A 23,012-nucleotide genomic window follows, 5' to 3' on the forward strand; every position below is an offset into this window, starting at 1 on the left:
CAAACCAGATTCAATTATGCTCTCCGCGTCCCTGTGACCCAAGCCCTGTTCCATCGCGGCAGAACGACAAACCCGTGTCCCAGGGGTGTGCTTGGTGCTGCAGGGTGATAGCAGAAGGTGGGAGGCTGGCCTGGGAGCGAGCAGGAGTTGAGTTCTTTCCCCTCTCCCTCTGATGAGGGTTCGTGCTCCCTAATTCCAAAGTGACAGGCCCTTCAGTGGAGAGGGAGCAGAGCCCCCAATTTCCGTCACGACCCTATGGCAGGGGAAGCAAGGAAGCCAAATGCTGGGGTGGCAGACTTATTGTGGCCCAGTGTGAAAGAGTGGGGCAGGGGCCTCATTACAACGCTTAACTGCACTCACAGGCCCTCATTAACCCACCACACCAGTGACTCAAATCAAAACAGACAATAAAAGGAGGTCGCTGTTTGAATAAGGGCCTTCATTTTAAACAGTCTAGGACTCTAGGTATTGTGACACAGAACTTTATTATGAGGCAAATAAACCAGCTTCTGCTAGCGGTGTTGCTAGAGGTCACCGGTCACTTTCTCTCCAATGTGTTGATAGATATTGCACTTTTTAATATCCATTTTTTAATATGCAAACTGTCACAAAAGCCCCATAATATAGCCATGTTTTAGGTGTCACACATGAGCACCCTCTGTGCAGGCTGATGGATGATGAAAAATGACGGGCACTTGTATATGCTGCTAATGGGATGCAAAGCCAGAGCCGCAATAAAGCTCAGCCTGTCTCCTCCTGCTCTGATGAGCAGGGAGGGGGAAGCTAGGCATGCCAAATTATGCGTTTCATAAAGACAATTAAAGAGCAAATCAATGCTGCTGCCTCTGTAAAGTAATTACAGACGTGGCCAACTTCGACCACAAACCACACAGTGGAGAGCAAGGATGACTCCGGCAGTGGTGGGACAAAGATTGAAAGAGATTTTGTATTTGTAGGAGATTTAACTGAAAGAAAACCTACCGTACTGAAGTTGCCAACCTGTTTTTCATTAGACCACAGAACATTTTGTAATGCGTTTTAGTTTAGAAAGCAGCTTATACCCGTCTGTGTATACAGTGTGGTTTCATTTTTGAAGTAACACCACAATCAAGTAGGTGGAAGAAAAAGTAGCGGTAATCTGAAAAACATGATGGTGAGGTCACAGTCTAAAGATCAGTAGGCCATCACATTCTGTCTGTCACATCATCAACAGAACTCTCCTTTTCAGTTCAGGGCTCTTAATCTGCATATATCAACCTACAGGAGAGCGGAAAAAAAACTTGCTCAGTGGAAGTCAGTGCACTGTGCATTATGTGCTTGTAGAGGAACGAGTGTGATGAAGAGGCACTATACGTGGCCACGTGTGACAAGAGAGTCGTGCAAAAATAAAGGTGGATCAACCGAGGGAAAAGAAGAGAGTCGGAGAGAGGACGAAACCACAGAGGGAATATGAAGTGTAGAAAATGACAGATGGAGCCACTTACCAGCCTGGTTAGTGGTAATGTTGACTGAGGCATACTGAGGGGAGTAGGGGCTCTGGTCTGACACTCCATTGACAGCCTGAACCTCAAATGTGTATTGCGTGTGGGCCAACAGGTCGCTAATGTAGACCCTCGTTTCTGTCAGGCCCAACTGACGGGGCAAAAACTGCACGTTGTCGCCACAGCGGGTGCAGCCACCCCGACCTCCGCCGCAGCTCTTACAGATGATGTTGAAAACCACGTCCTCACGTCCCCCAGAGTCCCGTGGAGGCAACCACTCCAGCATCACCGAGGTTTCGTTCACACTGGAGATAACGGACTGTGGCGCTGAAGGGACAGCTGGAAACACAAACAGGGTTCATTGCATTTTATTAAGAAAATAGTTGTCCGGTGTTTCTGTGGGTTGTCATCTGTTTATTGACCCACCAGCACAGATGCCTCATTAGCAACCCTCGTGTGTGCCTACCCTCTCGATAGTGCCCTCATATGCACCCTTCATCCCCGTCACCGCAGACTTCCCGTTTCATCCGTCAACCCCACACTTGAGCCTCTGGGACCACCAATTCTGGACTTTATATGATTTGTTGTTTCAGTGTAACCACTTCCATAATGGTGTCTATATTGGTTATTATTGAGCTGAATTAAGATGACTATTGTACAGACTACTCTAGCACAAGATAAGAGAAAACAATAAAGTGGTCCCTTTCATCCTATACCCCATTTGAGGTCTAAATCTATGGTCCAAAGTGATGTTTTCCCCTTTGGATGATGAGCTGCATCGTCTCCAGCTCCCCACTAGGTTTCAATGGAAGAGAAACCTACTGTTTCCTCTGCTGGGCCAGTCTTAGCAGCAATGCATCGCAGGGTGGAAACTTTCCACATGCGGCTCAGTGTTGAGTGACAGGCCAAACAAACAAACACTAAGAACTGTTTACATTTTACAGGCATGTGCTCCTCATTATGGAAGATGTATCTACCAAGACTAATGAGATAAACATTTCCACTCCGCCCACAACATCCGAAATCTGAATCGATCACTTCTTATTTAACCCCATTTAATTGCCAGCAATTAGCAGATCTCCGGCTCTGGAATTAAGCCCACCGGAGTACCCTTGTTGCTGTCTCCAACAGTGTATAGGGAAACATAACTCTTCCTTGGCATCTCCTTGATAGGAAGGAGGAATCGTATTCTCCCCCCACCCCATTAGCTGGCAGACCGCACTGATGGTCCCATTCCCTTGCTTTAATCACGCATGGCCCTGCTGCACTTAATACGGGTGACGTGACGCTGCTGCTTTCTCATTCACAACAGCTGCTCAACTCCCAGAACCAGGCTTATGCAAATCTCCTTTGTTGGAGGCCACCGAATCTTTTCAACAGGCTGAGGAGTAGAGAGAAGGGAGGGAAAAAAGAATACCAAAATGTTGAAAGGGGCTGTTTTTTCTCATCCCATTTTGTTTTAGTTAGACCACACTCTATGCAACAATCCCCTGTCTTGCTCGCATACAGACAACAATCTCTCACTTTCTATGAAGTTCTCTCTGCTCCAGTCCTTCCCTACAAGTATTCCCCATACACTTTACCCCTCCTGCCTTTCCTTTCTCTTTGGTCTGTCCTTCAGTGTCTCACTCAACCTCTGTGCTGGCCTCAAATTCAAATTCAAACAGCTTCATTGGCATGACAAGAGATAGTCTTCCCCAAGCTTATTCTCAATGCCTTGGCCTTCCACAAAGAGACTTGCCCTGGCCCAGTAACCTCTGGTTTAGCTTGGAGTGCGGCCTGTATGATCTTGAGGAGGGGTAGCCATCTTTGTGTATGGGGTCAGAACTGTGGACAGCAACACTATAGGCATGTCAATGTCATGGTGGTAAAAGAGACAGCTCTGACAGCGTCTCTATTTCTCTACTAACACAGTGACTACCACTGTCCTTTGATCCCAGGACTCTGTGACTTACGGATGGGAAATGCTTATACGTTAAATGTAAAATAAAAAATAAACAAGCGAAAGCCTACATGAGACCGTGTTCAAGTGTTTCGCAAGAGTGATTATAGTTTATTACGTACTTGTGCAAGGCATCTGTAGAGGGTCAGAGTCAGTGCGATAGTATCCATTCCGGCAAACACAGTTAATGGCGCCTTCACTGGTGGTGCGGCTGTTGATGGGACACTGCATGCAGGGCTCATCTCCTTGAGTTGGCTTGAAAAAGCCAGATGGGCAGGCTAAAGGACAGAGTTTATAGTTAAAAACAGATTAAAATTCGATACACATGCTGTAATATGTTGACATTAGGACAAGTAAGCCTAACATCCTCCTAAGTTTCAATACGTCTGAAATTCCTGAAAATTCCACAATCAAACTTTGTTAAAGCCCTAGTGATGGCAAACATCTTGCACACATCAGTCTCTGCCACGTGACTTTAAATGAAAGCTAATACATGCTAGGCATTTAGGAATAGTTTAAAGTCAAATTTCCCTTATTTTCTGTATATTCTAAGTGACGATCTATGTCATGTTTTTGGTGGAAAAGGCCTGTAGGGGACATGAGGTGACCTTAACCCAAAATACAAGAGTCCAACATTTACTGTAAATACAGGAAGGAATACAGGAATACACCATTGCAGTTGACATATATACACAAACACCAGAGCAACATCACAGCAGAACCATCTCTGCTGACATGGTAACATGTTTCCTTTTAATTAATCATCAGGCCTGAGAAAAGTGCCCTGCTTTAGGTTGAGAGCCCTTTTAGGGACATGCTTTGAAAAGAGGAAGGTTGTACTGATGACAGAGACAAAGATGAACTCAGACACTCCAGCTGCCATTAAATTCTGTATTTATGTTTAAGCAGGGTTCCCTACATGCCTTATATGAGGCGTAAGCTGGTTTCCATGAGGCATCCATCAATGCTAGAAGAGAAACTACGCTCCCTTCTGAACTCTCTACTGATTCACATACTACCCAAAATAACTGAAACCCTCCAGTCTTTGCAAGTGTACCCCATTCAGATCTGTTCTTACATTTTGAGCCAAAATCCGCTAAAGTTTTGCTCCAGGTAACCCAGCTCAGTCTGATCCACCCATACTAGAAGTGGTAAGTAGAGGTGTTGAAGCGGTGTTTGAACATCACAAATGAGAGGCCACCAGGGAAGCTAAAACCCCTCCGGTATGAAAGAGCTCGATGCTTTTCTTTTGGAAACAGCATAAAAGGCGCAAGAAAAAAAATAGTGTTTTCTGATATCCTGTATTTCTTTACACAATATAAGATGGTGAAAATATAGAAATAAATCTTTATTGTACAGTTGCTTGTACAGTAATAAAACTCTTTCTTTCTCCAAAAGGGAATTGCTTTTCCAAATTTCAGTATGTTTCTAACTTATAACATGACAGGTCTGCACATTATAATAAAATACAGTAATAAAGTAATAAAATACAGCCACTTTTTCATTTTGAGGCATCTCAAAGCAATTTCAAATCAATGACAGCATCTGGAATACAGAAACATCTGCAGCTGCAATTTCCATCTCAAAGACTTCATCATCCAAATGAAGAATTACTTTTGGTCTAAGCTTTTTCTTTACTTTGGTTCACTTTGCTTGTATTTGTTTTTCCTTTTTTTTGCCTGCAACATTTTCCCCAAATCTAGTTGAGGGAAGTATGAAGCTCTTTTCACATGCAAGGATTTTAGGAGCAGGGTGAAACACGAGGCCTGGACATTCGCAGAGCCAGTCAAAGGGCTGTGAGCTGAGGGTAAGGCGACAGCTACGAGGAGCACGAGTGCAACGCTCACAACAGCAACAGCAAAAGAAGCAGCGCAAAGAGGTATTGAATGGGGTGGGGTAAAGATGGGAACAAAGAGGCATGAGGGGAGAGGTGGGTAATGGCTGTGTTGGGGATTTTTTTTCCCAGCCAGGAGATTCAGCATGATACTATGCCTGCACATTGACTGTATAGGTTGCAACGCTATGCAGCAGACTGCAAAACAACCACAACAATGGCGTTTAAATCTGTATGCAGAGGTAGATGAAAGAGCTCACAAAAGGCAACGTGGTTCCTAGAAAACATAGCGGTTTTATTTAAAGATCTGGTGGGTGAAAGGCACATGAACCAGTCGTGCAATTGGTTCCCTATAGAGTCAGGTCTGATTATTCATTCATCCTCATGGTGTGAGGATTATGGAAGAGCTAAAAAGTTTAAATGGGTTCCATTATGCTTGGACGCTATTGTATCGCGAGGCTGAATGAGAAACGTTGCATATTTCAGTTATTTTACAGTTTGATTTTACGATTTAGTATAGAAAATGTGGAATCAGGAAGCACTGGCCTCCTCCCATGTAAGGGCCGATTGGTATAAGGAAAATTGAAACTTGATTTAGTGGAATTGACAGTAAAACGGTTCAGAAGAACACCGTATGATGTTGTTATGGACCTTTAATGATACTCAGTGAACATATTTGAAAATCGCACAAGACTGGCAAAGTGAACAGATGTCAGATGTGGAGAAGCAAAACTGTGGAGTGATTATAAAAACAGATCAGAGCGCTAATTCCCAACGGCATCTCCCTGTTTTCCCAGAGCTGTTGGATCACCACCATAGCTTAACTAGCTAAAGGCTGTTTTTGGAATGTTTTCCCAAACTTCAGATATCCTCCGAGCAAGAATGGTTAATTACTGTTCGAATATTAATTGACAACAGCTCCACTTTTTTCTGACTTACATACAGGTCAGATACACACATTGTACACTGATATTATAACAATATAATAATAATAATAATAATAATATCATAAAGAAAAGGGGCCATATTTTTTTCTCGTTGGGGAGTGCAAACATAGAAACTGAAACTATGACATCACCCAAAATCCAAATGACCAGCGGCTCTCGACTGTCAACAACCTGTGATGGAACAAAACAGACCTTGATTTAACTGGGGGATTCTCTCTTATTTTTGAGCAGAGGATCAAAGAGATCCTTTGCCAATGATTGGTCATTGTTAAAGTAGGTAAATTGATATTTAATTTCTGTCAATCAACCGATTATAGCCAGAGGCAGTAACATGTTTACTACCTTTAAACAATGTATGGCAACGGTAAAGACAACAGTGTCACAGAGAGAGAGAGGAAAGACAGATAGGCAGATAGACAAATGGATAGAGTACCAAGTTAGAAATATTCCTGACATAAACTAAGCATGACCAACCAAAAAAAGGATGTTTGACGTTTCTAATACGGTTGCCTCACAATACAGTACCAAACTATCAGGTAATTAGCCGATGCAGGTGATACAACTCAAGAATAGGTGATAAGTCCAATACACATCCATTCTCTGTCACCCACAATCTTTCATCTGCACTACCCGACAGAGGGACTCTTTGTACCCAAGTCTGTTGCGCCGCTACAGCCGCGCACCCTTCCAGCCCCCTCATCCCCACTTCCCCTCTTTTAGGATCGAATCCACCCTCCCCCAAAATGTGTCTATTTAATGAACACACCATTAAAGAGGAGACCAGGGAGACAAAGACCGGCAAGGTGTGTGTGTGCGTGCGTGTGTGTGTGTGTGTGTGTGTGTGTGTGCGTGTGGTGTTCGGGGTGTGAAAGAAAAAAGGCTGCAGGGGTTGAACGAAATCAGAGGTGTTAGATTTTAGTGAGCACAGCAGGAAAAAGTGCTGAAAGGGGCGAAATTGATGAGTGTCGGAGGGACTGCACGTGTTTGCCACCTTATTTCCTCATGTTCCATTGTGACCAAAGATGCTACAACAATGAGCAATGCACAGATTTAAGGCTGGTAGTAAAAACAACAACTCTCTGGCTGTGGGGACACCGCAAAGGCTATAACCAGTGAATGACTGAAACAGTGTGAAGCACTTTGAACAACAGGACTTTCTCACCAGTTTATGTCCAAATACCAACTGAAAAACTAATCAGAGGATTCCAATTATGCTGTGTGTCTGTTCCTAGCAGCGAGGACAAGCTGGCTTGTTTGTCCACTGCTGCAGGACTTCAACAAGAACACTATACTCCCTTGTTTGCAATACAAGGTCTCCGCAGTTCAATTAGGACCACGGCCCTACTCATCACCTAATTCAATCAGGCTTGTGTGAAAGCTATTAGACAACTGGCATTCGCTTCATCCCACATGCTCTGCACGCAAATGGGATATTTATTTCTCCCTCTAGGTTTTAATGTCTTGAGCAATTAACAGGTCTGGGACTTTGCGTGGCTCTTCAACACTGTGAGTAAAACCAGCTTTGTGGCTGAAGGTGTCCGGTGATGACCTATGAAGTGTAAATTAGCCTGCTACAACTTTCAAGGAGAGGAATGGCTGGCTTAAATTGATTATTTTCTAGAAAGCCGTGGGCCAGTGTCCTGGGCCATTGCGTAAGCTTTAAAGAGACAGCTCATTGCCTGTTTTTGCAGGAAGCAAAGCAACCAGGAACGGGAGAGAAGTTGTTTTACTAATGCAGCTTAACATTCTGCACTACTAACTTATTAACAGGAAATAGCAATTGACATTAAGCAACATAGCCAAAGTCAAAAGTCAGATTTTTAACTTGAAACACCTGGCGTAAATAAAACATATTTATTTAGTCTAATGTGAAGCAGGAACAACACCTCTTGTTCGCAGACAAACACATTTATTTGCATAAAAATGTTGGCCATATTATGGCCAGAATAGGGAGCGCCACATTTTTACCCATGTGTGTACCGCAGCATTTAGTTGTAAGCTGCAACATCTCTGCAGTTGTCACCAAGCCCACCCAGCAGCCTCCACCAGAGAGAGATTAGGGGCCACCGTGAGCAGCAGATTAGCTAGAAATGTGGGACACCTGGGAAATGAGCTTGTCTGTGCACAGGCTACATAGAAGGGTCCGAACATGAACTGCATACCCTTAGGAACTGAAAGCCAGACCTAACACGGCCACGCAACCCTTGTACTTATATCTTTGTAACGACTCACAGCAAACTTCCCAGCCCCTTACCCTCACCATCCCAACTAACCCCCTAACCCTAAACCAATTCTAACCTCAACCTTAAAATCAGGTCTTAACTCTCAAACAGTCCTTTGAACTTGTGATGACCAGCCAAATGGCCTCACTGCCCCTAAAGTGTCCTCACTTGGCTAGTAGAATCCATAGTTTGATACTCAAAATAACACACGTGCAATTTTATTCCAATATACACTACAACACAGAGTTAAGTGGAGACCACAAGAAGAAGAATCTGCTTTAAACCCTTCTTGGCAACAATCCAAATGACAATTTCAGCTGAAGCTTTAACCCATTTGGAACATTTATATTAGGTTGGCCATCACAGGCCTTGGTATTTACAAGGACAAAAAGAAGTGTAGAGCACTATCGGAATGTCAGCGGCAGCTAAAAATACTCTGCTGCAAGGGTAATATTCATCATGTTGCAACTGGTGTAAATTAATTTCCCACTTACTGACCTTAATCCTAATTAGTTTTTTAATTTTGGGCACAAATGCACCACCGTGCAATGTTGAATAGACTGTGTGTGAAATCTATGTACCAGTCATAATGAAAATATATATATATACTCAACACCCTTAGCTATATAACAGGAAAAAATATATATTAATGTGCAGTATCAAAATAAGTAGTCTTCTCCATTTGTGCTCTTCACATTTAAAACTGCTGGTGCCCACTCTCTGGTTTGAACGAGGAGAATATGGTTGGGCGGTGGGGGGCCACGGCTGAGTGAAGAGAGCTAAACAGAACAACAAACCTTTTTACTGAAAAATGCAGGTAGAGACATTGTGCTGTCCCATTTCTGCCTAAAGACTGTTATTTCCACAAGGTTGAGTTGACAATGCAGCCAAAGTCTCTGTTTTGACCACAGCCCTCTCATGATGATCATGGGGTCACATGTACCAAGGGAAAAACTCTTGCTAAACCGCCTTAACCACTCTGTTTCCATCCCAACTGATAACTAACATCTGTCAATAGAGCAGGAAATAGATGAAAGTACAGTGTGGAGCCATGAATGCTACATGGTAATGCTGTCTGGAATTTGTAATGCACTCCCTTATTTTTTTCCACTTTTTTCTCCAACCATTTTTCTGCACGGGTAAGGAAAGAAGTACAAGTGTAGACTGGTGAAATTATAGGCATCTCAGCCAACACATATATTCACAGGGATATGACGGAGACAAGCAGGCAGGCAGTACAAGGAACTCGCATGGAAACAGCTATTTTATGACGGGAGATCACTTGACAGCTTGTTCGCCAGAGGACGTAGAGGCCCAATCAGACTGTTGGTGTACCGCAAAGATAGTTCGGGCTGCAGATGGCAGGGGTGTGGCAGGGGGCATCCCCCTTTGTCAGCGTTATCCTTCATTTCAGATGGCATGCCAGCCTTCAGGAGCCCAAACACTTTGAAAGTATGTACATGCCATTTCATAATTCTTAATGGCGGATTACGACTGGAGGTGGGCAACTTTCACCAGGCGTTCAGGCTGTAAGATTACAGTACCTTAAATCATGTGGTCTTTCACAGTTGCTGAAAAAAATTCATTTATATTTAATCCAGTTAAATTACCTTGCTGCTAGCATGGTTATTAAAATATCTGTGACTGATGGTCACTGGATGTAAAATAGTCTAATTTCTATTAATTTTTTAATAAATGACTCATTCCCTTTTTAATGGCTGAGTTATGTTATTTAAAAAGTACACTTTTTTTTTTTTTACTTACAAAATTCCAGATTTGCCTCCTCAAATGAATGAAAAGCTAAACGTTCGATGTCTTAAAAGAATGTCAAGTTGACCTGACATGATGAAATGTCAACGATACGAGTGTGAACAGAGGGACTACCTTCACCTGTACGTAAAATAACATCTCCTAAAGTGCACACCTACTCGCGGTAACTCTCACATGGCGTCCTTTGCCCATCTTGCTTACTGCAGCCAGCGTAATTTTATACTGCGTAGACACACAAGTTGATATATATGAAGTTTTTATTAGTTCTGACTGGCTCTGTCTCTGCTTCCGTCCCCTCCACCCACAAATATGCCCTTTCCTCAAAGACAGCAAGTTACTAAGGCAACAGGGGCTATTGGGATGTAAGTCAGCTTCCCCACATTGTTCCAGAGGCTGCGCCCAGACCTCTGAGCCCTGATCACAGCTTCAGACTGCTGATGATGGGCGTGCAGATGAGGTGTGGGGAGGTAAACAGTATTGGCTAGAGAGGTGAATGAATACAGTTTAGGTGCGTTGGCCCACACAAAAAGCTGCCTGATTTGAAATAAGGACTCCATCATGTCATTTGGATCTTTTGGCGCCTGCAGGTACATATTAAAGAGTAGAGTCTTCACGCTGATTTCAACCATTCGTGTCCTGTGTGTGTCACAACGGCCGCCCATCTACCTGGCGTCCAGACCACAGGTGACAGGAAGGGGAACGTTGCTCTCCTTACTGTTCTTTTGTGCACGCATTCAGATGTAAGAAAAAACTTGACAGAGGCGATCGGTGTTGAGGATGTGTGTCTCTGTGTATTTGTAAAGGACAGCAGGGAGCAGGAGAAAACAAGAAGGAGTGAGAGCGACGCAGAGGAGGGAGAGGGGCGGGGGTGGGGGGACATCGCCAGAATCCCAACAAAGGCAGCTTCAAACTCAGTGACTGAGGCTCCCTAAGGTACAGTCTAGCTGATGGACAGGTGGCATAAAGGGCCTGTGTGTTGTCCAGTCAGAAGGGACAAAGGGGTGTTAGTAGAGGGGGTGGGGGGGCGGAAGGGAGAAATAAGGGTGGAATGGCAAGGAGCAGCTGGTGCTGAATCCTGTCACATATGCACGGTAACCCTTTAACACCAAAAACACCCCAAACAGAACACAAAAGTAAGCAGAAGCCATACAGAAGCGTACGTGTGAGATTGTATTCCAAGGTTGGCCATTATATCTCCGGTTATTACTGCATACCCCCCCTCCCCACACACACACACCCTCCCCAGGGTCCATTTATTAAAGATGAGATCAACTCGTCTGACCACAGAGACTTAATGAGGCAGCAGTGAGATTGAGTCCTTCTATCTATGTAATCTACGAGAGAGAATTAATAACACCACCTGTAATGTGCCCATTTCATAATTCATAGATGCATCACAGAAGTAGTACCCACAGAATTTTGGCACGTAAAAACTCTTTTTTGTCTGACGTCTCCAATAATTAGAAGATAAAAAGAGAACAGCGCTCCAAAGCCCAGAAGCAAGTATTCACAGCTGAAACGGGCAGGAGCACCTCGCCCACCCCAGACGTTTCAAAATGAAAAACAGTCTCTCATTAACATAAAAATAGATTTTTTTATATTTCAAAAAACAAATAATGTGGGGAAAAATTAATCGTTTGGAGAGTTTTGCTGTGAATCTGTGATAGCGCTTCATTAATTGTAATGTTGTTGCAACGGTCACCGCTGTGACGCAACTTTTTCTCTCACCTTTGACGCATGCAGAAGTGTCTAAAACTGGAGCGAGAAAATGTTCCTCACAGTTTAGCTCGTTTCCTACCACTTTGCCACAATAAATGTTTGGATGGGAGATATTTCATTTGTGAATTAATCCAGAAAAACTATGACAATCAGGAACATTGAAGATCCCTCAAAATGGTGTAAAAACGCGACCAAGATTATTTGGCAAACTTCTATTAAACATAATGATCGAAAAATGTAGGGGAAAAAAAACAGATGTTGCTTTTGAGTTGTGGTTCAATAGAAAAATTTAAACCACAAACAAATGAATCTGGACGTACTTTAGAATGTTTTTGCCTGCTGAAACTGTAAAGTTTACATTAGGTTGGGTTTGAAAGGTGACACATTGAGCCAGAACATGACAGAAGATTCCAGAAGGGTGTCTTCTGCAGCTGCCAGGAATGTCCACGGGATTTTAGATCCGGGGTTAATTGAGCCGCTTTCAGAAGACCCTTATGTTCTGTTGGCTGTCTTTAGCTGTGGGGTTTGGGTCATTGTCTTGTTGGGGGACCCATGACTGAGACCAAGCCTTCTGCTACTGGGCAGCACATTTAGCTTCAGAAAGCTGTAGAACCTAACTGGTAGAGTCTTCTCCTCTTCGCAGGCTTTATATTTGCATCTGAACACATAGATGATGGGACTTGCTCCAGCTTGGTCTCATCTGTCCAGAGAACATTCCTTCAGTAGGTTTGTGGCCTGTCAGTGTGCATTTGGTGGATTTCAGTCTCACTTGCTCAGGGTTTGTTTTCAACAGTTGTGTCTTCCTCAATCATCCTTCATGAAGTTCACTTTGTCCCAAACAGCAACAGATGGTGCAAATAGACACCGAGGTATCTTGAGCCTGGACTTCATCCTGAATCTCTGTGGAAGGTGTTCTGCCTCTTTGGTCACCAGAAGTAGTATCATCTATTCAGTTTGACCTAAATCAATAGAGTCACCATCATTTTTGTCCAGACCAGTTTCTTTGTTTTTGGGGTGTTTGTTAAAATAATGATTCCATTGAACCCTAATAGTTTAAAGCTACTTTGTGGCCCATCGTGGGCTTTTACTTCTTCAAGGGAAGGGTACCAAAAAGTTCTGCTTGCCTTTATGTGTAAGAAACCGACACCTGACTGACACCTAAAAGATGAAAATATGCACATGATATTTCTATTGTACATATGCAATCGTATAACACTAGAATTGTTAAAAGGAGATCAAGTAGACCGCTACAAGTGATGACCCCGAGAAACGGGAATGGGATAAACAGATTAAACAAATGACCCTTGTAATGTGCCAATGGTTTACAGAGACAAGGGATCCGTGATAGTCATGTGCTTGCTCATGGCTCCATCCCTGACCCTGGTAGAAGACGGGCTTGGCTGGCTCATCTCGCTTCCATTTGTGCTAATCAATGGAAGCTGCACAGCCCATACCCAGGGGGTCAGGAAAACTAAGTACCCGGCTCACAGAGAGGGGGGGGCCTGGGACAGTGATTGTTGAGCGGAGACCTTGGAAAGACACTGTTACCTTGGCAACTTCACTGCTCTTCTCCTCTTGTTCCAATTGTTTGGACCAAAATGGCTTTTCTCAAAGAATATTGCTTTTGGTGCCGTACAGTCATTGCTCACAATGGAAGGGCCGTGCAAACGGTTTAAAGCATTGATTAAAAGTTGAAAAAGTTTTGATTAAGCATTGATTTTAAAATTTCAGCACAGCTGCATGTGTAATGAATTCATCTAAACTGCGCCGCTGTTAAAAGACGCCTTGAAAAAAGATAAATGTGCTTCACTTCTGTCTTGTTTTTAAAGTCACGAAACATTTAATGTAATGCCTTCTTAAAAATATTTTTACAAAATGCATTGACACATTCGTCCACCCGGAAGAGCTGGAAGAAGTAGCTGGGGACAGGGAAGTCTGGGCCTCTCTGCTTGGGCTGCTGCCCCCCGCGACCCCACCCCGGATAAGCGGTAGAGGATGGATGGATGGATGGATGGATGGATGGATGGATGGATGGATGGATGGATGGATGGATGGCATTGACAAAATTCATACAAATGGATAAATATGGGTTTTTAGTCTGAAGTTTCAGTTCATACAGTGGTAATATTTCTTTGGTACTTTGGTAAAAGCAATCACAATCACAGGCTATTTGATTAAAATTGGTGGAAAAAAGAGCTTTTCGGGGTGATGCATTATAAATATGGTTAATGGAACTCATTGCTGTGATCCCAATTTCACCATGAATGAAATTAAACATCACAGGAAACAAAGACCAAGCAAAAACCAAGCACCCAGTGTTTGAGCATGCACACCATGTTGGGAAATGTGCTACAGACTAAAGACACACTGCAGGACCCAACACCAAAAACGGGTCTCATATGATAACAAAATGGTTAAAATGTTTATTAAAACACGTGCAGGACGTGTGAAGGACAGCCACCAAAGCCTGTAGGATTAAGGACAAGTCTGCATCGGTTGCACTTTAGTCACTAAATCCACAAAATTTGCCTCGTGGCAAGCATAAATTCGACTCAACTTCAGAACCATAATTGATTTGAGCCGGTGCATACTTACCACTGCAGCCCTTCTCATGGTCCTCCATCTGAGCAGGATGTCGTAAAAGAAATAACTGTAGGGATATGAAATTTCCAATACACCAGCACTCAGACCTGCGCTGCATGAAATATACTGGGCCAGCTGGTTAAGCATCAAGTCGGTACCACAGTTTATAATTCCTATTGGATTTACTTGCAAGTATTTAATATAAAGTGACAGGTTTCCTTTGGCAGTTTGGCTTGATGCGTTTCAGTCCTCTGATGAAGCATTTATATAACTGTTATATAATGGAAAAAATAGGAAACCATTTGAAGGCCTGTGTGCTAATAATAAAATAATAATAATAAAAACTATACTAATAATAATAATAGTATTAAAGTAATATGACAAAATCATTAAAATGAATTTTTTTAAAAGACATCGAAACTTTTCGTAGAATTTTTCGCAATTTTTAAAAACTAAAATTCATAGTAGGATTAAAAAAAAGTAAGACACCTTTTAAAATGGCTCAAATTATACGCGGATGTGTGGCATTAGCTGCACAGGATTAGGACATATTACTCAGCATTTTGACGGAGACTTTTCCGATTTAAAGCTCAGACATGGAGTTTGATGAGCTCCTGGCTGCTGAGGTGAGAGTGAACAAATCATGGGCTGACAGGCCCTGATCTGGGCCGCCATCCCCCGACGGTCTGGAGGAGCTAATGGGGCTCAGAGCTAGGCCAAAAATCCTCTCGTGTGTTTCCAGCCTTAGGAAAACACGAAGGCCAGACGGACATTTGCCATAAAGAACAGAGACTTCAGATAAATGTATCAATGTGTCCCGAAGTTTCCATTTTCCTTATATTTTGTCATAAGCTCCCAAACCAATGGAATAATCCAGCTGCACTTTTAAACTGTGTCACTGTTTTTATTACTGGAATAGGACAGAATAAGACAATAAAAATATAATAAATGGTTAGGTAATTAATGAATTAATGGTCATGTCAAATTCTATGTCATATATATGGTAAACCAAAAATTGCATAAACCTGATGACACATGCTTACCCAAATACATTCTACATAAATACCACCACTAATAATAATAATAATAATAATAATAATAATAATAATAATAATAATAATAATAATGCATGTGATGATGATTATGATGATAAGAATAATAACAGTGATAATAATAATAATAATAATAATAATAATAATAATAATGTTGATGATGATGGTGATAAGAATAATAACGGTAATGATAATAATACTAATAATAATGATGATATTATTAGTATTGTTATCAATAATACTACTAATAATAATATAGATAGATAGATAGATAGATAGATAGATAGATAGATAGATAATTATTATTATTTTAGATTTCAGGCGAAAGACAAAGATATACCAGCCTGAGACGTTTCTGCCGAAAAAAATAAAGTCTAGAATACACACATTTTCATCTATTAACTATCCAAATATACCTGAATAAGATCTTTCAAAATATTCTCATTAATGTGAAATTAAGTGGAAGTGTTCAGCTTACGTTCAGAAAACAGCTGGTGATATTCCTTAATAAAATGGTAAAACCCGAGGAACAATTAATGCCTCTGAAACTCTGAAGACTTTTTGATCCTGCAGTTAAGGGAAAAACGGATGCTGTTAAGCTCTTTGGTGCACTTTTTAAATGGGCAGACCTTTTTGGATATTTTTGTAGTCCATTCTGTTGTCCCAAACACACCACCTATCACAAAAACACGATTCAAAATAAATGTCTAAATACCTGAGACAAATATAAGGCAGTGAGGAAGCTTCCCATTTCACAGGGAAGGGATGCACATGCTGACGGGGCCCTGGCGTGCGTCTAGACGATGCCATATTTAGATGGCTGGCTGAATAGAGAGGGGAGGGGGGGAGTGCACCCACATGTGAAAATGTGCTGATCTCTCCCCCCTAAACAGCCAAAATACGTCTGGAGAGACCACACAGCCTTGAGATCACCGCAGTAAACCAGAACACTGATCCCAGCACGGAGTGAGCATTTCCCAGGCATGGAGTCTTTGTAGTCGACACTGGCGGGTGATTAATATCCTGTACAGAGAGGTTTGTACGTGAGGTTTCCCTTAAACCTGTTGTCTGTGGGCCAATGGTTTACTGGGCTCATAAAGTCTGCATTTCCATCTACAGCAAACACATGGTTCTTAAATAGGAAGTCAAAATCTGGCCTAAAGCAGCCAGATTACCGCATCAGTAATGCGAATAATTGTTGCAAGCAGAATGATCTCTCACAGCATTTAAAGTGGCCACGTTCGTTCCTTGTGTCTAGACCTGACTGAAGCCTGTGGGGTAAACAAGAAGCTATCAAAGTCAAGAAGAAAATGTGTTCAGGATTTAAAGTTAGTTCTTGTGAGCATTAGAAATGGGGCTAAATTTCAATCTGAGACACATCTCAGCGTTGTATTGCAGGATAGCTCCTGTTGGGATATGAACAGGAAGTGATTGTTATTTTCCACAGGAGGAAAAACAGAGCAATTTTCTCATTAGCTCAATGTTTATTAGTCTCACCACCTCCTTCTCCATATAACTTCAGTATAAATATGGAATCCCAAAGGCTTTCCGGTATAAACTGTGGGAAAGCAGCACTAATCACAAGACAGAAATTAAGAGGCTGGGGAGTGAAAAAGTGGTTGAGCATGGTGGGATTATCCTCACCTCTGAACCAGCGGCACATTACAATATCCTGGTTAGAATAGTGGGCTAGATAAGGATTAGCTCTTTTATCTTGCCCGGCGCAGTATAAAACAGCACATCCTCTGGATGAACCCAGTGCTCTGCAAAAGCATGTCGAGCCATACCTCTCAGATGAAGACTTGGGAATTCTACAGGAGACTGGAGCAGCTCATTATATTGAGCAATTTATTTGCTTAGGAGCCGCCTGAGGGGAAGCAAAAAGTTTTAACATCCCGACAATTCTGTAAGTGGTCTATTTATAAAGCAGAGTTGTCCCCTTCAGCAACAGAAAACAGAACCCTCCCCCTCCCCCCCAACCATCATTAAGTATTGCACGTGCCGTAGAATCAGGGCAACACCATAACATCTGTAAGACAGTATAGAGCTTGGGAAAATGGGAATTCCAAGAGGCAGGTAGGTACAGCACAAGAAATCCTGTGTTAGTTATGACTAAAGATTTCCATAAACCAGCATCTTTGGCCGTTTCAGAATGAAGATCAGATCAAAATCAGTCTAAATGAGAGTATTTAAGAGAGTATCCCTTTTAAGTATTTAGGATTTTGTGATTTATGGTCAGTTTTCACCAGATTCTGTCGCCGGCGTCGATCATACTGAGCCTTTTTGTCAGGAGAAGACAAATTCCAACATAACAGAGTGTGAAACTTGGACGTGTGTGGCACTCTGTGAGAGCGCCGAGGAGCTTCTCAGTCTAAAGATCATCAAAATGGTGACGGGAACATCCAAAATGTTCCTCTCACCATTTTCCAGAGGGCGAAAAACAAATATCAATAGAAAAGACTTGATTTGGTTGTTGATTTTGGTCAAATAGGCTCTGGAATTATTAGTTAATGCACTGCAGCAGAGATCAGGGCATATACCTACTGAAGCTATTGCTTAGCCTATATGAATACAAGCCCCTTATATAAAACAAAGTGGGTTTAAGGGTCAAGCAGAATAGGTTTAGAGAACCTGCAACCAAATCTGAAAGCAGGAAAAATTGATTCCTCACTACTTCCGTGCAGCTCTACCTTTCCCTACCTGCTGCCCGAATCACCTGGGTGCCTGGAGGGAGAACAGGCACTACTGCTGGGTGACGTCACCTTTCTCATTTCAATTCATTATGTGTCTCCTTGGGGTAGGGGGTGGCGGGGGTAAAAGCTTAACGTGTTTTTTGACTGCATCGGCACTACCCATCCTTGCAGTGCGAACTTACACCGCATAGGTCCCAGAGGAGCAGGGTGTCTTAAAGCCAGCGTATGCACAGGTCATGATGAGCTCATTACGAAAGACAGAACGGCATTTCAAGATTTATTCCATTGGGGTTGGGGGTATAGAGGGGTATATGCTTCTATAGAGTATAGGCTAGACAACCAAAACAAAGGCCTGAACCAAGGCTCCCACTAATTGTGAATTCATTATGTCAGCAGCACTAATATAGAAGGAGCTTCTTAATGAATGACCAGGGGGTTAGCTGTGTGAACATCTCTACTCATAATCTGGATGCTGCAGCTCTGGGCACCTCTCGCCAAATGTCAGGAATAGATATGCCTGTGCAGTGTTCCTCCACTATAGCTCTAATGTAGGTCAATGGCGCCCAACAGAAGAATCCCCAATTTTCTCTCAATATTGCCCAAGTCCTAATACTGAAGCTCACTGGAAAACAAGGTCATTGATCCTCAGAGGGATTCACATCGTTAGCAGTGAGCCCCATTGTTTCTCAGCTTATATGCAGGCAGATGTTTTAAGCCATTACGCTTAACCCAAAAGTACTTGAACGTGGGCTCACAAGGACATGCTTGAGAAGGTCTGCAAGAATAAGGGCTTATTTATCATAGACGCAACCCTAACGGCCAGTTTTCCAGCTTTGTTCGTATTTGATTAGCACCGATCTTCATAACTGGCTTGTGGTGAGGTTGTCTGTCCTGAGCCGACAGTGACAGATGGGGGTAGGGGTTCGGAGCAAGGAACGGGCGTAGAGGAAACCCACACCGGTGGAGGAACTACCGATGATGCAGATAAGAAGACGCTGGGATGAGGACGAGGAGAGTGACCGCGGGCCACATGGAGCACAACGATGATGTGCAAAAACATGCGGAAGATCTTTAAAGGCTAAACGGGCCGCGGTCCGCAGGGTCTGCCCACCACACAATCACAGCACCGACGATGCACAGGCCGCGTGCCTGCGCATAATAGTATATCATAGCGTCGGCATTATAATGGTTAGAACATTTAATATACTGTAATTACATCATATTACGCGTCACTGGTTGCTAATTTGTTTGCTTGCTCTCTTCTACTAAGTGGATGTGAGCAGAGAGCCAAATAAGCAGAAAGAAAACAGGACTGGTAGACAGCCAGGCGAAGGAGCATCAGGCCACATTAAAGCCCTATCACATAGGGAAGGGGACTAGCTTTAGGTGGCTGACTGCACCCCAGGGCCATGTGGACAGAGACGCACATTCCCTCGCTGGTTTCTCGCCGCACTTCCAATTTCTATTCTGTGAAAGCCAAAGAGCCCACCTCCACCAAGTCTCCTGAAGGCAACGGTAATGTTGAGCTTAAGGTGCAGGACAACAGGCAGCGGCAGCAGAGGTGAGCATCTGCTCAGCCACTAATTTGTATTCCTGATGTTAGGAGTCAAGCTAGGAGTCAAAGAGAATAACAATGGCGTTTGCTTCGTGTGGGCAATCTTCACAGTTGTTGCCTCGTTTGTCTCCTTACTCGTTTCCTTTATATTCCCTCTCTCTTCGTTAATGCTGTCCAAACCTTACTTGGGCTTTGTTTGGGGTGGGGTGGGGGGGGGGGTTGTTTTCTTTTGTGCTTTGTTCCAGCCATCCAGCTCTTAGCATGGCTGGTCCCCATGTGTACCGTTAGTCAATTAGAGCTGCCATTAAAGACAGAGGTACCCTGGGAAATAAAAGCTGTTCTGTGTGTGTGTGTGTGTGGGTGGGTGTGTGTGTGTGTGTGTGTGTCTATGTTGATTTTCATTTTTAAACTCTCTCCATACAGAAAGACAGCAGTATCTGGGGTTCTGACAGTGGGTTGTGGGGACTCATTTCCGGCCTTGACCCCTCCCTTCTTCATGTCGATGCAATCACGTCCCTCCAATCCGACCTTTGACCCTCAGTCTACTAACTCTTGGTCTGCTGCTGCTTCTTCCTCCTCATTTAACTGGTGCCACAACAGGAGCGTCACTTCCCTGCAACTGCCGCCTACAACTGATGCAATCCTCACCAAGAGACTAAAAATAAAAAAGGCAGTAGTGCTCCAGATTCTCCACATTGTGACCTTGTAAATGATCCAAGTCTTTCCTGACTTCCAGGCAGCAATTATCAGAATCTGTTGTAGAAATGATCCAAGAGTGGTAGCAAATATTATAAATATATACAGAAAAAGAGCCATTTTCCAATATGTTTAACTACAGGAGGCCATTTTAAGGGAAAAATCTTTGCTTTTTACAATGCTCTTTATTAAAAACATCACCTCTTACGAAGCTCCGTCGCTTTCTTTCTGGTGAAGAGGATAGAAAGGATCCTTGAAATTTCACTTGAATAGTCATTGCAAACAAAGGGTCTTAACACCCACGGGCGCCGCCTTGCTCTGTCAATATTTTGACAAATAACTTGACAGCATAATTATTTGGAAGGGCGCACGCCAAGGATTTAATTGTTGCGTGCATGATGATACCTTTAGATCCATAGATGTTGGCAGGAAGCGTCGGTCGGTGGAGAGCACCTCCAGATGGAAACAATCTAGCTTAGAAATTCTGTGCATGCAAAAATGTTCATCTGAAGGTAGTTTTCCTATTTAAATATTCTGCAGCTGCATTATTACTGATTTTTCTAAAGTGCATTGGTCACACATGACGACGTTCGGTTCACTTAACATCAGCGCGGTAGCGTGGTGAGCTAGTCATTGAATGTCCTTTTATTTCGTACACAATAATGACGACACACACACACACACATGGATAAACGCCTGCATATCTTGCAGTGGTCAGCTTAGGCTTAAACGTACCTCGACACACGGTCCCGTTCTCCACAGCCTCATTCCCAGCCTTGCATACGCAGCGTCCGATGGGCACCATCCACTCTCCGTCTCCATTACAGTACAGCTTGATCGGCACGTCCACCTCCTCCGCGTTAGGAATGCACACTCCCCGGGCAGCCACCAGAGAGGTGCTTTCTGCCCCTGAAAGTGTTTCTTGAAAGAGCGCCCCATTTGTGATGATGCGAGGGCACTTCCGGTAAAAGACGCGGACAGCAATGAGAGACATACAGCCGCCATAGTCCTGGAACGCAAGGTAGAAGCCATTCCGAGACACAGGACCGAAGCTGCGGACCTCGGTGTTAATCTTCATGACTCTGCCCCCGAGGTCCACCTGGGAGAAGCTCTCGTCTGCTGCAATGGTGTCCACTTTGATCCAGGGGTTCTCCATCCAAGCTGGAGAGGTTCTGGTGGCTGTGTCGGCATCAGACTCATAATAAAACAGGTTAAATGTCTCTTTGCAGGAACCGGGAACGTTGGGAATGCTGCTGCAGTCCCTCACTGAAAACTTCATCTCCACGTGGATCCGTTGGGCTCCGCGACGTCGGATGTACTTTGTTCGTACCCAGTTGTTTTGATTGGAGTCGAAAACATTGCAGACCTGATATGTTCGGATGGTGTTCATGTTTTCATCGTAACCGCTCACCTCTTCCCACTGTAAAGCAAAGTAGAAATAAAAATCACAACGGAGCGAGCGGTGAAAACCTCACGAAAGGCACAAATGCAAAGATTCATTTTGCAGCAAAGCGCTAAAGATTTAGCATGTTTCCCATTGTGTGCACAGAAGTTTGATGCTTTAAATCAATAAAAAACAACTGTTACGTGAGGTCCAATTTAGGATTCCGGCACGTTCCGGCTTGTGTGACAGCGTGTGAGCCTTTTTACTGTGTGTTAATAGCCATGTTGCTAGCACATGCTGTCCTGGGTTACTGGTGCTACACCGAAAGCCCAGTTATAGTCCTTTAAAGAATAAGCTACAGGAATGATCTACTCTGGGTGTTCTACTTTAGAGTCGGCAGTTTGTTCACCAGTTGAAGTGCTCACTCAAACCTCAAAGATTCCAGATGTCATCCGGGATTTTCCTGCCCTTTGGCCTCGGATCACACCAGCTTTAAACACCATGTGCACCAACCACCCAGCATGCCATGACCTTGACCTCAACATTCTAGTCAAGAAAAACACCCATATGCCACTTTTCTTCAGCAGCACACTCTGCTGTTTCCACCCATCTACCCCCCCCCCTTCACTCTTCACTTCACAGCTGATATAATTTCTCAAATTAGTGCCCACTTAGTGAGGATTCTGACAGATTCTGACAGGTTCAGAGGAGAAAATCAACCCCTTTTGTTGCAGAGCAGCATTCTATCAAACATTTCCTGACTAATTAGGGCAACTTATTACTGTGTTTTAATTAGGCATTACTAGTGTTTTAGCTTGGATCAAACCCAGACCATTATGGCCAATCTAAACATTCCAAGCTGGTATCTCTACAAACTGATTTGTGGTTTGTGATGGATCCTAAATTGGAATTTACACACCGATGGAAACTTATCCGAGTGCGAGTGCATTTAGCCACATTTGGACGTACAAAGAGAGGCAGCCTCACGTCCTCACGGCCTTTGGGTGCACGGTTAAAAGATAAATATGTCTTTTGGCTCACGCTGGCACACACCAGCGTGGCCCATGAGCAGCCATTGACCTTCCCCCTTGTTTTCTTATTGTTGAGGGGCAGCGGGGAGGCGGTGGGCCAATT

General features: G+C 43.4%; 1 protein-coding gene across 4 annotated transcripts in view; it reads right to left on the bottom strand.

Annotated features, from left to right (window-relative positions):
* The window catches only part of ephb2b (eph receptor B2b), a 79,454-nt gene that overhangs the window by 22,102 nt on the left and 34,340 nt on the right, over positions 1-23,012 (bottom strand). For all 4 annotated transcript variants that reach the window (XM_057029516.1, XM_057029514.1, XM_057029515.1 and 1 more), the window contains exons 3-5: positions 21,230-21,914; positions 3,546-3,701; positions 1,485-1,820 (exon numbers count right to left, since the gene is read on the bottom strand). In XM_057029516.1, coding sequence (XP_056885496.1) covers positions 1,485-1,820; positions 3,546-3,701; positions 21,230-21,914 — 1,177 coding nt within the window. The remainder of the gene's footprint in view (positions 1-1,484; positions 1,821-3,545; positions 3,702-21,229; positions 21,915-23,012) is intronic.

This window comes from Takifugu flavidus, chromosome 4 (assembly GCF_003711565.1).
Source record: "Takifugu flavidus isolate HTHZ2018 chromosome 4, ASM371156v2, whole genome shotgun sequence".
NCBI classification, from domain to species: domain Eukaryota; kingdom Metazoa; phylum Chordata; class Actinopteri; order Tetraodontiformes; family Tetraodontidae; genus Takifugu; species Takifugu flavidus.